The sequence below is a fragment of the Anomaloglossus baeobatrachus genome, chromosome 8, assembly GCF_048569485.1.
Source record: "Anomaloglossus baeobatrachus isolate aAnoBae1 chromosome 8, aAnoBae1.hap1, whole genome shotgun sequence".
In the NCBI taxonomy this organism is placed as follows: domain Eukaryota; kingdom Metazoa; phylum Chordata; class Amphibia; order Anura; family Aromobatidae; genus Anomaloglossus; species Anomaloglossus baeobatrachus.
The window spans coordinates 260508370-260524919 of NC_134360.1; the positions used below are offsets into that span (position 1 = coordinate 260508370).

General features: G+C 48.0%; 1 protein-coding gene across 7 annotated transcripts in view; it reads left to right on the plus strand.

The window, feature by feature from the left end:
• NPL (N-acetylneuraminate pyruvate lyase) overlaps positions 1-1507 on the plus strand; it is a 46564-nt gene extending 45057 nt beyond the window's left edge. For all 7 annotated transcript variants that reach the window (XM_075321236.1, XM_075321232.1, XM_075321235.1 and 4 more), the window contains one exon: positions 466-1507. In XM_075321236.1, the coding sequence (XP_075177351.1) occupies positions 466-611 (146 nt within the window). In that variant the 3' untranslated portion in view covers positions 612-1507. The remainder of the gene's footprint in view (positions 1-465) is intronic.
• The last annotated feature ends 15043 nt before the right edge of the window (positions 1508-16550 follow it).

Here is a 16550-nt window from a genome sequence, read left to right on the forward strand (position 1 = left end):
GGTTTGTGGAGCGGTGTATGGTCCATGTATCGGTTTTCTGGAGCGGTGTACGGTCCATGTATCTGTTTTTTGCCATCATGTTTTTCCACTGATGGATAAATGACAAAGCTTCTCCTATACTTTCTAATAGTGAATACAGGCCACACACAGATGGTAAACGAACGCCATCCGTGTGCTGTGTGTTTTTGTTTTTTATTGATCCATAGATTTGTATTGGCCCTTTTCATCCATGATGCTGGAAAAAAAATGAAATGTGAATAGCGCTATAGATTGAGTTTGGTGGGGGAACAAAAACTGATATAACATGTGCGTGTGAATGAGGCCTTGGGCTGTGTCGCCATCTTTTGTGCAGAACCAAAATCCCATAGACTTGAGGGGCCTGAATAGTTGAATATGTGACCGAAGATATTTTTGCAAATGGTAGATCAAAATAGTTCACATTTCTTTTATTTCTTCTTTTTGAAGGCTGGGGATTACCAGAATTTAAAAACATCATGTCTACAATGTCTGGAATCGACCTAGGGCCACCAAGACTACCACTGACCATGGGCTGCAAACCAGAGCATCAGGAAAAAATCAGGGCAGAAATGAAGAGGCTAGATCTCGTCTGAAGACGTAAAACCACAACCCAACACGTTGCTGACACGAGTGGTGGAGCTGCTTTTATTGTCCTCCACCATGGCCTACACTGCAGCCATCTTCACGAGAACTTGAAAGAGAACCATCGAGGCAACAAGAATGTCCGTGTCAATAACAGCTGTAAATCTTCTCAAACTAACCCAATCATGAAATTAATGATTTTACTAAGGTATATGAAGCTGAAATGTATTAGTTGTTCTCATCCTCTGTCTTCAGGAGCGTAACGCTGCCCAACGTCCCGTGTGTGGCGCAGGGCGATGTGCTGCGGGCGATGCGCCGCTTATGTGAGCATGCGCCTTGTATCGGAAACCAGCCACCTCTGATACAGTAAAATCCCTCTGTTCTTGAGAACAAATAGGTTATTTTTTAATAAGAAGTAAATTGTACACTTTTTTTACAAGCACTTTGTAATTTTAACCAGTTGAGGCAACCCCATTTATGTGTGAGCATCGCCCCATTTTTCTATAGATTGATATGTTACTCACTTTTTGCTACAATTTAAATATGTTCTAAAACCTTTTTAATCAAGCACTTCTTCTAAAACTGACACTAATTTTTCTGAAAATTTACATTTTTAAAGAATTTTTAACCACCACCTGATCACACTGGGGCCATTATGGGGAAATACAACAGGTATGAGAGGGTATAGGAAGAATGGGGCCATTGCCGGCTGTGGAATACTGGATGACGTTACACTCTCGCCTCTTCTCATCATATTGTCATCACTTTGTAACTGTTTTTTTGCACTTTTGTATGTCTTCTGATTGATCTGCTGCTGATACAAGTGAATCTGTACTGCCAGGAAAATGCACAATAAGGACTGTCAATGTAAACAAAAAAGCCACAATAAACAGAACTTCTTTACAAACCTTGTTTATGCTTTCTTTTAAAGGGAATGCGTCATCAGAAAATGACCTATTGTAAGTTGTGATTAGGGATGAGCGGACCCGTGGATGTTCTGATTTTGTTAGTCTAGGGGGCTGCAAAATGGGGGTGAAAGAACAATTGTCCCCTAAACCAATGTTGACAGGGAGTAGTACATAAAGAAATAAAAAAAAAAAGACAAGGATTCCCCCTTATTTTTGATAACCTGCGCAGTGAAAGCAGACAGCTGGGGGATGATATTATCAGGCTGGGAAGGCCCATGGCAATTTGGCCCTTCCCAGCCTAAGAATAGCAGCCTGCAGCCAACCCAGAAGTGCCAAATGCAATACATAACCCAATTCTGGTGCTTTGCCCGCCTCTTCCTGATTTGCCCTGCTACGGTGGCAATCAGGGTAATACTTTGGGGTTGTCAGTTGTGAATTGATAGCTGGCATCAAGCCCAGGGGTTGGTAATGGAGAGGCATCTATCAGACACCCCCATTACTAACCCAGTAAGTGTAGAGTTAAAAAAAAAAACAAAAAAAAAAACACGCATATACACACGCTGTTTGAATAAACACTCACCCATTCACCAATTAATTAAAAATAAATCCTCAAGTTCCAATGTAATCCAACAGTGTAATGTCCCAGAATGGCCATCAAATCCTATGGAGCCTCATTCTGAGAACACAGCTATCTGCTTTACCTGTGCTGATCATCAGAAATAGGGGGGGACTCAATCTCCGTTTTTGTTTTTTCTTTAATTTTTTTTTTTTTTTTAGTTTGTTCACAGCAGTGTACAGGCATCATGCCCATGTTGAAAAGCTTGTTTTTTGGCTGCTCTACAACCTTTCAACAAACTATTCAGCACCTGAACTCTGACAAGAACTTCCATGAAAAGTTAGAGTTCGAACCCCGGGCACTAGGTGTTCGGTACGAGTCCCGAACTTTACCATTCGGGTTTGCTCATCCCAGGTTGTGATAATTTTTGTTCCATTGATGTCATAGAATGGTAGAGTTGGAAGGGACCTAAAAGACCATCGGGTCCAACCCCCTGCGAGTGCAGGTTTTCCTAAATCATCCCAGCTATATGTTTATCCAGTTTCCGCTTGAAGATTTCCATTGCTGGAGAGCTCACTACCTCCCGTGGTCGCCTGTTCCATTCTCTGACTGCCCTCACTGCCTCCCGTGGTCGCCAGGTCCATTCTCTGACTGCCCTCACTGCCTCCTGTGGTCGCCTGTTCCATTCTCTGACTGCCCTCACTGCCTCCCGTGGTAACCTGTTCCATTCTCTGACTGCCCTCACTGCCTCCTGTGGTCGCCTGTTCCATTCTCTGACTGCCCTCACTGCCTCCCGTGGTAACCTGTTCCATTCTATGACTGCCCTCACTGCCTCCTGTGGTCGCCTGTTCCATTCTCTGACTGCCCTCACTGCCTCCCGTGGTAACCTGTTCCATTCTCTGACTGCCCTCACTGCCTCCTGTGGTCGCCTGTTCCATTCTCTGACTGCCCTCACTGCCTCCAGTGGTCGCCTGTTCCATTCTCTGACTGCCCTCACGGTCGCCTGTTCCATTCTCTGACTGCCCTCACTGCCTCCAGTGGTCGCCTGTTCCATTCTCTGACTGCCCTCACTGCCTCCAGTGGTCGCCTGTTCCACTCTGACTTCCCTCACTGTCAGAAAGCTTTTCCTAATGTCTAATCTGAATCTCCTTCTTTTTTCGTTTCCTCCCATTGCTTCTTGTAATTCCTTGTGCTAATGAGAATAGGGTGGTTCCCTCTACAGTGTGACTGCCTTTCAGATATTTGTAGACAGCTATTAAGTCTCCTCTCAGCCTTCTCTTTTGCAAACTAAACATTCCCTGGTGCTATCACCAGTTTAAGCCTGGCCCCCACATGTTGGTCAGATGTATGGGCAGTTATAGCATTCCAAATCCTATAAAGACATATGAGGTGCCCCCCTGCCCTTCATTGTGTACTACTGACCCCCTCCCCCATCCTGTACTAATGTCCCCCATCCTGATTATCCCTGTTCTGGTATATATGGCCTTATCCTTGTATATATGTCTCTATCATGGCCACATCCTGGTGTATAATGACATCATGGCTATATCCTGGTATATATGTCCACAACCTGGCCCCTTCCTGGTATGTGTCCCCATCCTGGTATACATGTCCCCATAATGGCCCCAGCCTGGCCATATCCTGGTACATATTATGATAACCTGGGTGCCACACACAAAAAAAATTATACTTGCCTTTCTCCCCTCGCTCACCCGATGTCCTTCTACAATGATGGCATGCCGCAGCTGACCAGCGTGTAAGCGGCACAGTGCATGACGTCACTGTCCTGTGCGTCATGCACACTTACAGTGATGCTATCTGCCCGATGCTGGCATACTCTGCTCCCCATGCCATGGATTATGGATGGAGAGCAGTGAATATTCATAGTCTTAATTGGTGGCCAGCACGTTGCAGTGCAGGGTCCCGCCGGGTCTCTGTGCTGGGATGTTCGTCAGCTGAATGCGCGCTCTTGGATGTACATCCAAATCAAACAGGCACTAGGCCCAACGGGCCCCCTGTACTACCGGGCCTGGTTGCATTTGCTATCGCCTAGTTCTATTCCTCCCATACTTGATCTGCTTTTTACATTTCTTTTACCCAGATGTAGGACTTTGCATTTGACCCTGTTAAGCCCCCATTCTGTTCTCTTTGGCCCATTGATGGTGTCTAGATCCTTCTGAATCCGCTCTTTCCTCTCTAGTGTTCGCTGCTCCTCCTATCTTAGTATCATCTGTGAATTTTGAGCTGCCCAATAAGTCTGTTGTCCAGATCATTCATTTATAAAGATATTAATCAGCACTGTGCACTCTTATCACTATCAATATTGAATATGAATTGGAAATCTTTCAAATTTCACACAGGCCACAAAGCCCATGACTTTCTATCATTAAACAGGATGCGGCGACCGGAATCCTAGAATCCACCTGTGAGGCAAACCCTGGGATATGAAGATGAATTATGACTTCCAGTCATAATCGCTCTCATCACTCCATGGCAGTGCCCCCTCCCTTCTTGTTCTCAGATGTCCAGCATCTGTGAAGGTGTCACATCCCATGTCCATCTCCTGTGATATGGAGATTAGGTGATGTGGGAACAATGGACACAGGATGACCCCCTGCCGTGACCCTGTAGTAGGGGCTGCTATCTAATTGTCAAGGTCAGAATGACGATGATGATGAGACTCAAAGGATCTCTTGATATCCGGCTGCTGCTTCTAATTAAAATGTCATGGGTGCACACGAGAATGAAAAATAACTGCACAGCAAGTCAGTTACATCTATCTCCATGACCGGCTCTTAACCAAGTGTGTTCTTTATTGTTTGAAAGAAACTCTAAACTGAGCAGTAAGGGGGTGTAAACAAAAGTTTTAGTCCAATCAAGTATCGCAGGGCAGGGCTTCATGACGTAGAGATCTACATATTCTCCGTTGATTGGTCAGTCTAGGATCCAGGAATTTCTTTGTCGATCTGTCTTGGGTGGAGAACAGGAAATGGTGGCCATCTTTACAATTACATGTGCTGGTATATACTGTGTCTAAGGAAAATACACTGAATATGCAATATACATATATACATGTTAGTAAGAAACAAAAGCATTCACAAATGTGTGTTAGTTCACATCTACTGAACTATATAACTGAGTCTATGAAATGGCTGAATTAAGTATTTTTGGATACTCAATTCTTTATCCTCAACAGTCCCCCCTAAAGACTTACTTCTGCCATTTCTAAAAACTAAGGGTACTGTGTTCCCTTAGGAAGAGAGGTAGAAAGATCTGTTGAAAAACCTGCCTAACTGAACGTTGAAACATGGGCGGAAAGGGGAAAGGGGTTTTCTTCACCAGTTTGAGACCAAGGACTCCTAGGCGAGTCCTCACCCTTTGTAGTTGGACTTTCCCATGTCTCAAGGTTCTCTAAGTCCTCTCTTCTAACTGTTCTGGCAATGCTGGTCTAAAACTGTACAGGGTTTTCTGAAAAGGATAAGTATGAGCAGAACGCTCAGTGCAGCTCTGGTTGATTAACCCTTCTACAATGCGAGGTGTGGATCCATAGATTTTCTGTGGTTGGATCAGCTCCTCTAGTGTTGACTCATGGCTCTTTCTCGCTTGTCCTTTAGGATCAATCAGTCTCCTGACTGGAGACCATATGCTAATAGCTCTGATTTAAGATCTGGAATTGGAGAATACACCTGTTTATCACACTATTCAGTCAATTATATAAAAATATACATGCCTATGCTAAACCAAAAAACATCTTACATAAAGACCTGCTTATTGCAAAAAGAAAACAGAACATATACATTTTATACACCATTTACTAGTTTCCACTTTCCTATAAAATATACACTTTTTGTAAACACATTTTTCTTTACATACCACCTTCATGTGCTTCTCAACAATAATGTCGTTGTCTGCACTGGAATGCCTCTGACCAAACCTGGAAAGAAATTTACACAACACGCACAGACTTGCATACAACGTGCTCATGATATACATCTATAATCAGTTTGCAGTCTCTAAGAATGGGTAGAGCAGGTGCAGGGTGTTTCTACGGACTCTTTACAGTTTTTTTCTCACTTCGTTCTAGGCACTTGTCTCACAAGACTGGGTGAATCTGCCCACCTGGGTACTGAACCCGGTGTCACCAAAGCACACGCTGACAATTGTCTTTCACAGATGTTACCTGGGCCATCATTAAGAAGAGCTCTCATGGCAGAGAAAGCTTACCACCCTTTGTCCACAGACCTTCCTCAGTCAGCTGGCTCCCTGCATGTCACACTCCATTCCTTGTTGTATCGCTTGTTCCTGTAGGGATGTAAGAACACAAGGAGTAACAGAAGTCACTGACGTGACCAATGTCACCAAGGCATGGTCGGTATTGGTGAAAGACTCTCAACTCTAGGCCCGTTCACTGCTTCTTGGTCAGCTGCACCTGTGCAAGGATCTCCATCCGAATCCATCAGCTCAGATCTAGACTTTCTTTTCGGCATACCTAATTCATTTGACAACAGGAAAAAATCTACAACCTACATACACCTCTAAAGACTCTTACCCACTCCTGTTCTACCCATCAAGAGAGGCATTAATGCATCACTGTCTCCTGTATCAATAGGATCGGAGGGAGTGGTCGAATTTAGATCTACCTCATGTGGTGTAAACAGCAACATATCCAGTGCAGAATCGACCACCATCTGGTTTCATCTATAAAAACAAAAACTTAAAAATATACATTAGATCATTCTTATAACTTCATCTCTGATCATAATACAGTTAGTGGTCATCTATACTTCACATGACTGAGAATACTTAATAAATAAACAAACAAATAAATAAACAAATAAACATATAAGACAAGACTTTCCTATTTCAGTTAACAGATATACCTCATAGTAATCTAATAAACATAACCTATGGGAAAAAGGTCAGCTTCAAAACCAAGGTCAACTTCAAAACCTATCTAATATGCCTGCTGCGCCCTCCAAGAAACTGGAGAATATAATTAATACCTTATTCCCCCCTTGTTTAATTGTTTATTTACCAATATGGCAAAATTCAGCATTTTTATACTGGTATTCCCTAAAAGAAAAGATAAAACAGCAGGTAATAAATTAGCCACATACTAAAACCTAAAAAGAACAAACACTGAAAATAACGTATATCTCACAACAATATACATTACTGGGAAATTTTTAAAACTTTACAATAAACACTGTATCCATAAAGAAAAGAAAAACCTTTCATAGTAGAAACAACTGAGACAGAATTAAATGACAGCTGTGACTAGACGACTAACCTGCAAAAATATATGAATGGTTTAGAAATAATCGTAAAAACAGAAAAGGTGATAGAGTCACAAAATAAAAATATATTGTTCAAATAAATCGCCATTAAACACAAAACAACACAAATTATATCGCACATCCCATAAAATTTAATATTCCCTATTCAGGTATAAACAGCAAACTAAAAATGGGAAATCCTGAACTCTAAGGGTTAAACCAAACTCACGTCACTATTGGAGAGAGACACATTCCATCAAGACACATTCCATCCCTGTCTCTTACTTCTTAAAAGTGAGAGAGGAAGAAGGAAAAAAACTCATCCTTTGTTATAACAAAGACGTAGCAGTGAACACATCCATTACCCATATCTACATTGAATGCATTATACATTTTTTCTAATTCCTTTTTTACAAATGGATTTGATACATTTTGACATCAGTAGGGGTAAGTCGTTTACAATTTTTGTTTTAAATTAACTAACACAGTACAAAGATATATATATATATATATATATATATATATTTACCTTCCTCTATTTTATTTTATGATATAATACTGCAGGACTTCTAAAATACCAATTGATTTTATGTGAACAGAAAATTCTGTAAAAGTTTCACTTACTTATCTTTGACTTGCACTTATGGGATAACTGAGTAAACAAATATACAATTTATACTTATTCAAATGTGTTAGTCATATATACCAGAGAACACCTCCCACCGGGGATGGGTGGAGAGCTTTGAACAAAGAGCCATTGCGAGGGGTGTGGCTTATGAGGTGTACTGCCATCAGTGGGTGTAGCAAGACGGCTGCCACAGGAAGTTCCAGGCACCTGACTTCCGGGTGTAGCATCCATGTTGTGACTCCCTGGGTGTACTGGGAGTGGCTGGAACTACGTAGTAAACTAGGGATACTTTTGGTGCCTGTAAATTTGCATTTCAGCATACAAAGGAGAGATATGATTAGCACCAGATATAATGACTTCTAGAGCAGAACAATGAGTTTACCGCTAGAGAAACACATTTAGTGATTCTACAAACAGCAACAGACAGTGAATGAGGTCTTTGTTCTTCATTATAAACTCACTACAGATTAATCTGAACTTCAATACATGGGTTGCAGCCTGCCATCTAGTGGTAGTCCAACGATATTACACAACTTTTTGCAATCTTTTATATTTTTTCCGTTTTTTGTAACTAGGGCGACAGCGTTCTCAGCTCCTACTAAAAAACAACATATTTATCTTTTGAACAGAGTATACAGTGCTTAATTGGATCGGCCGTTCCAATGGAGTCCTTTCTCGTCTCGTCCGCGTTTGTAACACGCTGACAGTGACTCGCGTCTAATACGCATGAGAATCCGCTAACTCCAGCACCCTTACCTCAACTAAAGTGAGTTCCTTTCCTGCCTCGTTATGAAGACCTACCTGCTCATAACAGTGGCTCACGTTTAAAACGCAGAGGAATACGCTAAATCCACTTTAAGTTAACAGAACCCTTCCCGCCTCGTTTATTATTTATCCAACATTCAATATTCAATATTTAATATTTAATATTTCATATTTCATATCTAATATTTAATATCTAACAAACAGTGGCTGTGTCCGCAACACAGGGGAATCGCTAGTTCTCATACTTCTGTTCAAAAACAAACAAGTTAAAAAAACTGAAAAATGCATGAACCCGTTAATTTCTCTCAAATCCAAACTAAAATAACACTTGTTTTTCTTTCAAATCATTACAACTCTGCTTGCTTTACGATACAAAGGCTGCAGCCCACTGACCCCCCCCTCTCTCCTCGCTCCAAAGAGCTGCGCTGTTTTACCCCCCCCCCCCTGTTTCTTAGCTAAGAGACAGCAGAGACCGAGCTGTGTAACTTGATCTCCGCTCTGCCTCAAGCAGCTGGTGGACATATAGCCCCCACCTTTTTGCTTCCTCTGAGTGTAAGAATGTAAGGATGTGCTCCCCCCTCTCGCATTCCTTGTTCTCAATAGAAAGACTGTCATGGATATCCCTGGGCTTAACCAGACCCCCCTTCTCCCTTTGTTCACAGCGAAGAAGGAAAAAACTACAGGCAATTAACTCTCCGAGAACCGAACAGAGAAATCACAAGCTTGATTAACCATACACCTATATACAGATAAAAACAGCTACTCAAGAAAACACCCCATTTCTAATTACAGACAGCCGGATACTTTACAACCTACCCCTAGCCCCTATGGGAGCTGGGTCCTTCTAGCCCACCGGCGGGTGACAGTCACACCGTTAGGTCTCCGGTGCACTACCATTCTCCGGACTAGTGACCACCCACTTTCGCCAGGCGTCTCTCGATCCACAGGTAAAACAGCACACACAATGTATATGATGGTTACCTGCGAAATGAAGGGTGATCAATCCTATCAAGCGACACCTGGATACTTGTGGAGTAGCCCCCAGACGTCCGGAAAATGGAAGCTCTGACTCACCCTTTACGGTAGTCCCTTCGTGGTCGCCAGTTGTCAAGGTCAGAATGACGATGATGATGAGACTCAAAGGATCTCTTGATATCCGGCTGCTGCTTCTAATTAAAATGTCATGGGTGCACACGAGAATGAAAAATAACTGCACAGCAAGTCAGTTACATCTATCTCCATGACCGGCTCTTAACCAAGTGTGTTCTTTATTGTTTGAAAGAAACTCTAAACTGAGCAGTAAGGGGGTGTAAACAAAAGTTTTAGTCCAATCAAGTATCGCAGGGCAGGGCTTCATGACGTAGAGAGATCTACATATTCTCCGTTGATTGGTCAGTCTAGGATCCAGGAATTTCTTTGTCGATCTGTCTTGGGTGGAGAACAGGAAATGGTGGCCATCTTTACAATTACATGTGCTGGTATATACTGTGTCTAAGGAAAATACACTGAATATGCAATATACATATATACATGTTAGTAAGAAACAAAAGCATTCACAAATATGTGTGTTAGTTCACATCTACTGAACTATATAACTGAGTCTATGAAATGGCTGAATTAAGTATTTTTGGATACTCAATTCTTTATCCTCAACATAATTAGCAAGGCTATGGAAGTATCCAGACAGAACGACTCCAGTAAAAAATGGTTCATATCTCGCAAGCCATATTTCCGATAAATATGGCAACCATAAAAATGGTGTCTCCGCATGCGGACGATGCTGGCACACCCTTTTTATGGGAGCAGGACCTGGGGAAATACCCCAGGCGTGATATCAGCCAATGGGGAACTAGTAGGCAAGTCATGAGTCCTCTCGTTCTGTAGCTAAATTCATAGCTGTCACAATGAGAGCGTTGGCGTCCGCCTACGACGCTCCCAGGCAAAGTTATGGCCCATATTCCATGTTGGGATATTGTCCATAACTCAAGCCAGGGGTGGAGCAGTGCTCCCTCTGAGGTCACGAAGGTAGGAGGGGACCTGGATTTGCCCAGGTTGATAACCCTACTTCGGCCATTTTCCAGCGTTCTTTCGCTGGGGGTCACGTGTAGGAAACATCCGTGGGAAGGATCCTAGAAACCTGGCCTACAGCGCCCCCCTGTGGCCAGACGCACAAGGTAACTGCTGGAACTGTGTATGCCTGTTTGTAACCCATGCTTTGCTTGTAACTGTACTCTGACATATGTATATTCTGTAGATTCCCTATTGTATATATTGTAGTTTCTAGTGTGCTTTAGGCTGATTAAATTATATAATTAATCTTGGGCTGTTCTGTTATCTCGATCTTGAATCCCACGTCTGTGTGTTCGGCTAATAGTTACCGTGAAGCGGTTGGTGGCAGCGAGTTGTGCCAAGGATTATTGTGGGGAGGCCAGTGAGATTCGGGGAGGTTTTATATATTCCGCCCGCGGAGGTCGGGGGAATATATACCCTACTCTCACCGGGGACCCTTCAATAATCGGCATAAGTAGTATAGCGGCCTCCTTGCTTATTGTCGGGCAATTCCATAATTGGCCTGACTATAAGAGGGGCGCTAGAGAGCGCGTCACGTGCTCTTTCTGTCGGTCGGGAGGTATAAAGGAGGGGTGACCCCCACTTGTTACCCCCCGATTGTAACGTACTGGTAGCCAGCGCGGGGGATTTCTGAGTGACCCCCCCGGTGGTTTGTGACATATTGGTGGCAGCGGTGGGATCGAGATAATAGTGTGTGTGAGTGTGAGACCCATACTCCCAGACACTAAAGACTGCCTGCAGCAGCTGTGGCTGCTGGGGTCTTCAGACCAGCTCAACACTAGAGTGTCAGAGTGCAGATACTGTAAGGTGTGTGGAGGCATCAGGTGTCAGTTCTGTGTCAGTGACCAAAGTCTGCAAGAATGGCTGAGAGCACCAGGAGCAAAGCCAAAGGAAGGGCCGATGCTCAGGCCAGAGACGATGAGGAGGTTGTCCACGAGTCCTCCAGGAGCCAGACGCCAGAGAACAGCTCTGCGGAGGACATCGCACAACCTGGCACTGCTGGACAAAATGAGGAGGAGCTCGCCCAAGGGTCCTCAACGAGCCAGATGCCAGCCCTCCGCTCTGCAATGGACAGTGAATCACCAGGCTCCGCAGCGGGCCGCAGATCACCACGTGCCATTCCACCGAGCCTGGGAGGCTCGGATAGCCTTCTTCAAATGGCTATGGCCCTTCTCCAGGCTGGAGACCAGGAGGGCTACAAGGAACTCCTGGCAGAGCGCAGGGCAGAGCGGCAGGCGGCGCGTGACGCTGAGGCTGCGGAGCGGCAAGCAGCGCGTGAGGCTGCGGAGCGGCAAGCAGCACGTGAAGAGCGACGGCAACAGGCAGACCGTGACCACCAGCTGCAGCTAGCTCAGCTCCGGCCCTCATCAGCCACACGTGACCTTCAAGACACCAAACTTCCAAAGGTCCGTGTTGAGGACTTCCCAGTGCTGGAGAAGGATGGAGACTTGGACTCTTTCCTGACTGCTTTTGAACGGACTTGCTTGCAGCACCATCTGGACAAGGATCAGTGGGCCAAATACCTGACCCCCCGTCTAAGGGGTAAGGCCCTGGATATCCTTGGGGACTTGCCTGCTGAGGCAGATCAGGGCTACGACACCATCAAGCGGGCCCTGATCCAACAGTACAACCTCACTCCGGAGTCCTACCGCAAGAAGTTCCGGACCCTGCAAAAGGGACCAAAGGACTCCTGGGCTGACCACCGGCGGGCACTTGCCCGAGCTGCCGACCACTGGACCCAAGGCCTGCAGCTTTCCACCGGACCGGAGATCCTGGACTTGTTCATCACGGAGCAACTCTTGTGGAACTGCCCTGAGGATCTCCGCCAGTTCATCCGAGACCAGAAGCCAAAGGGATCCACGGCTACAGCTGCCCTGGCCGATGACTACACCAACAATCGGGCTCCTGAGGCCAGGAGAGCAGCCACCAGCAGCACCTGGAGAGGGGGTAAGATGAACTCTGCGACTGCCCCACCTGCCCCTAGACTGCAGGGGGTGTCCCCCTTAACTCCCCTCTCCAGGCCCGTGGCAGAACCAAGACGGTGCCACCAGTGCAACTTACCTGGACACTTCAAGGCCATGTGCCCTCAGCGTCCCAAGGCCCCGGCTCCGTCCCCGTCCCAAGGGCCGCCCAAGGTGTATTGTGTGGGTGGGGGTGGTGGTAGGTCCCTGGACAGCTTCCAACCTGTCACCGTCGGCCGGTCTGTGACCATAGGACTGCGAGACAGCGCCTCGGAGGTGACTCTGGTGCGGCCTGACATGGTGTCCCCCCAAGACTTGATCCCGGGAAAAACCCTCGCTGTCTCCGGGATTGGAGGCATTGACCCGGCGCTGCCTGTTGCTGACATTTATGTGGACTGGGGCGCAGGGCGAGGGGTGAGGGAGGTGGGGGTAACTGATCGGATCCCTGCAAACGTGCTACTTGGGACAGATTTGGGGCAGATAACCTCCCAGTTTGGGCCCCCACCAAGGGCTGAACCTTCAGCCAGTACGGACATGACTCCTGACAATGTTAATGTGTTATCTATGAATGATGTAAGGGAGGAGGGAGTGAACTCTGATATTTCTGCTTGCACAGACACCATAGACACACACACAGCTGCAGCTGTGACAGGGGAGGGGGTCAGAGAAAGGTGTGACAATGCCTCTACAAGTAATCAGCCTGTGAGCTGGGATCTGCTGCCCTCTGCAGGGATAAGCAGAGAGCAGGGTGCTGCAGGGGGAGGACCAGTGTGTGGGGTGGGGGCTACCACAGCAAATGTGGGGTCCCCAGAGATTTCACAGCGGGGTTCTGTTGCTGCAGGAGGGGAACAGGCAGGTGAGATTGGGGCCGGTCCAGGAGCGGAAGTGCTCCCAGGTAAGATCTCGGTGCATGGTTCCCCCACAACCGGGGTGTCAGGAAGCCAGGTAGGTCTGCCTGAACCGGCGACTTGGTCAGGAACGGAGGAGGAGCAGGCACGACCCACGGTCGCAGCGGCTGTGGCCGCTGTCACCCGCAGTGGGAGTGCTGGAAGCCAAGGGGCCTCCCGGAGGTCCGATAGCTCTTCCCCTTCTGACCAAGTGGCAGCCGAGTCAGGTGGAGGCCAGGACACAGGTCCCGGGGTACTGACTGAAGATGTGACAGTCTCGTCGATTCTGGCCACATCTAGTCAGGGGTTTCAGGCAGCGTTAGAAGCTGACGACAGCCTGAAAGCTCTTAAGGAGCAGGCGGCACAGCCTCCCTCGGACTCGGACCCGGAGCGAGTGGTCTGGGACCAAGGACGGCTGTACCGGGCCACGGTCCAGCAGGGTTCACCGGAGGCGTGGCCCAGGGACCGACAGTTGGTGGTACCCTATCCGTTCCGGACGGAGTTGTTGCGGATCGCACATGAGATTCCGATGGCCGGACACCTAGGGATCGCTAAGACCAAGGCCAGGTTAAACCAGCATTTCTACTGGCCAAAAATGGGGGCCGATGTGGCTGCCTACTGCCGTTCGTGTGAAACCTGTCAGAGAGTGGGGAAGGCGGGGCCACACCCCAAAGCCCCACTAGTATCTCTGCCAATCATCGATGAGCCTTTCAGGAGGGTGGCTGTGGATCTGGTCGGCCCGCTGGCCATCCCCAGCAGCTCCGGGAAACGCTTCATACTGACGGTAGTGGACTATGCCACCCGGTACCCAGAAGCAGTGGCCTTGTCGTCCATTCGGGCTGACAAGGTGGCCACCGCATTGCTGGAGATTTTCTCCCGAGTGGGTTTTCCCCAGGAAATGCTCACTGACCGGGGGACCCAATTCATGTCCCAGCTGATGGAGGCCCTCTGTAAGCAAGTCCAGGTGCGACATCTGGTGGCCAGCCCGTACCATCCACAGACTAATGGCCTGTGCGAGCGGTTTAATGGCACCTTAAAGCAGATGCTTAAGATGTTGGTCGACTCCCATGGGCGTGACTGGGAGCGGTATCTCCCACACCTGTTATTTGCTTACCGGGAGGTTCCACAGGCCTCAACAGGATTCTCACCGTTTGAGCTCCTGTACGGGCGACGTGTGCGGGGCCCCCTGGCTCTGGTGAAAGAGGCTTGGGAAGGGGATTTGGCCACCCCTGGAGTGTCGGTTATCGAGTATGTCATGCGCTTCCGGGACAAAATGCAGGCCTTGACGCAACTGGTACACGACAATATGGCTCAAGCCCAGGCCGATCAGAAGCGTTGGTACGACCAGAACGCTTGTGAGAGGACCTACCAAGTGGGTCAAAAGGTGTGGGTACTGGTCCCCGTACCACAGGACAAGCTTCAGGCAGCCTGGGAAGGCCCATACCTCGTGTACCAGCAGCTCAACCCTGTGACGTACCTGGTCACCCTGGACCCTGCCCGTGGAAGGCGGAAGCCCTTCCATGTGAACATGATGAAGGCACATCATGAGCGGGAGGCATGTGCGCTCCCCGTGTGCAACCTGCCCGAGGAGGGAGAAGCGGAAACCCTCTTGGATATGCTAGCCCAGGTTAGGGCAGGCGGATCCATTGAGGATGTGGAGGTTGGCCACCAGCTCTTGGAGGACCAACGGTCCCAGCTGTGGGCCACCCTACACCCCTTCCGGGGGTTGTTTACCAGCCAGCCCGGAAGGACTAACTTGGCTGTCCATCACGTGGACACTGGGGATCATCCCCCGATCCGGCGTTCAGCATATCGGGTCTCCCTGGAGGTGCAGCAACACATGCGCCAGGAGATTGACGAGATGCTGAAGCTGGGGGTGATCCAGGCATCCAACAGCGCTTGGGCCTCGCCTGTAGTCCTCGTCCCTAAGAAGGACCGAACCACCCGGTTCTGCGTGGACTACAGGGGGCTCAATGCTGTCACGGTCGCCGATGCGTACCCAATGCCACGCATCGATGACCTGCTCGATCAGTTGGCCGGGGCTCAGTACCTGACCATCATGGATCTGAGCCGGGGATATTGGCAGATCCCCCTGACTCGCAAGGCCAGGGAACGCTCTGCCTTTATTACCCCATTTGGACTGTACGAGTCCACGGTGATGCCATTCGGGATGAGGAATGCCCCTGCCACTTTCCAGCGGATGGTCAACACCCTGCTCAAGGGACTTGAAGGGTACGCGGCCGCGTACCTGGATGACATTGCCGTCTTCAGTCCCACCTGGGAAGATCACCTAGAGCATCTAGCACAGGTGCTCAGGCGGATCCACCAGGCAGGTTTGACCATCAAGCCGGGAAAGTGTCAGCTGGCCATGAGCGAGGTCCAGTACCTCGGTCACCGGGTAGGCGGGAGAACACTGAAGCCCGAGCCTGAGAAAGTGGAAGCCATCGCATCCTGGCCCACCCCCAGGACCAAGAAGCAGGTGATGTCCTTCTTGGGGACCGCTGGGTACTATAGGAGGTTTGTTCCATGCTATAGTAGCCTGGCAAAGCCCTTGACGGACCTCACCAAGAAGAGGCTGCCCTCTGCAGTCGATTGGACAATGGACTGCGAGACAGCCTTCCGGGCCCTAAAGGACGCCCTGTCCAGCCCGCCCGTGCTACAGGCAGCCGACTTCACGCGGCCGTTTGTAGTACAGACCGACGCCAGTGACTTCGGCCTCGGTGCGGTGCTCAGCCAGGTGGACTCTGCGAGCCAAGAGCACCCAGTCTTGTACCTGAGCAGGAAGCTGTTACCACGGGAAGTGGCCTATTCCACGATGGAAAAGGAGTGCCTGGCCATAGTGTGGGCCCTGCAGCGTCTGCAACCCTATCTATATGGGCGCCACTTCATCGTGGAGACG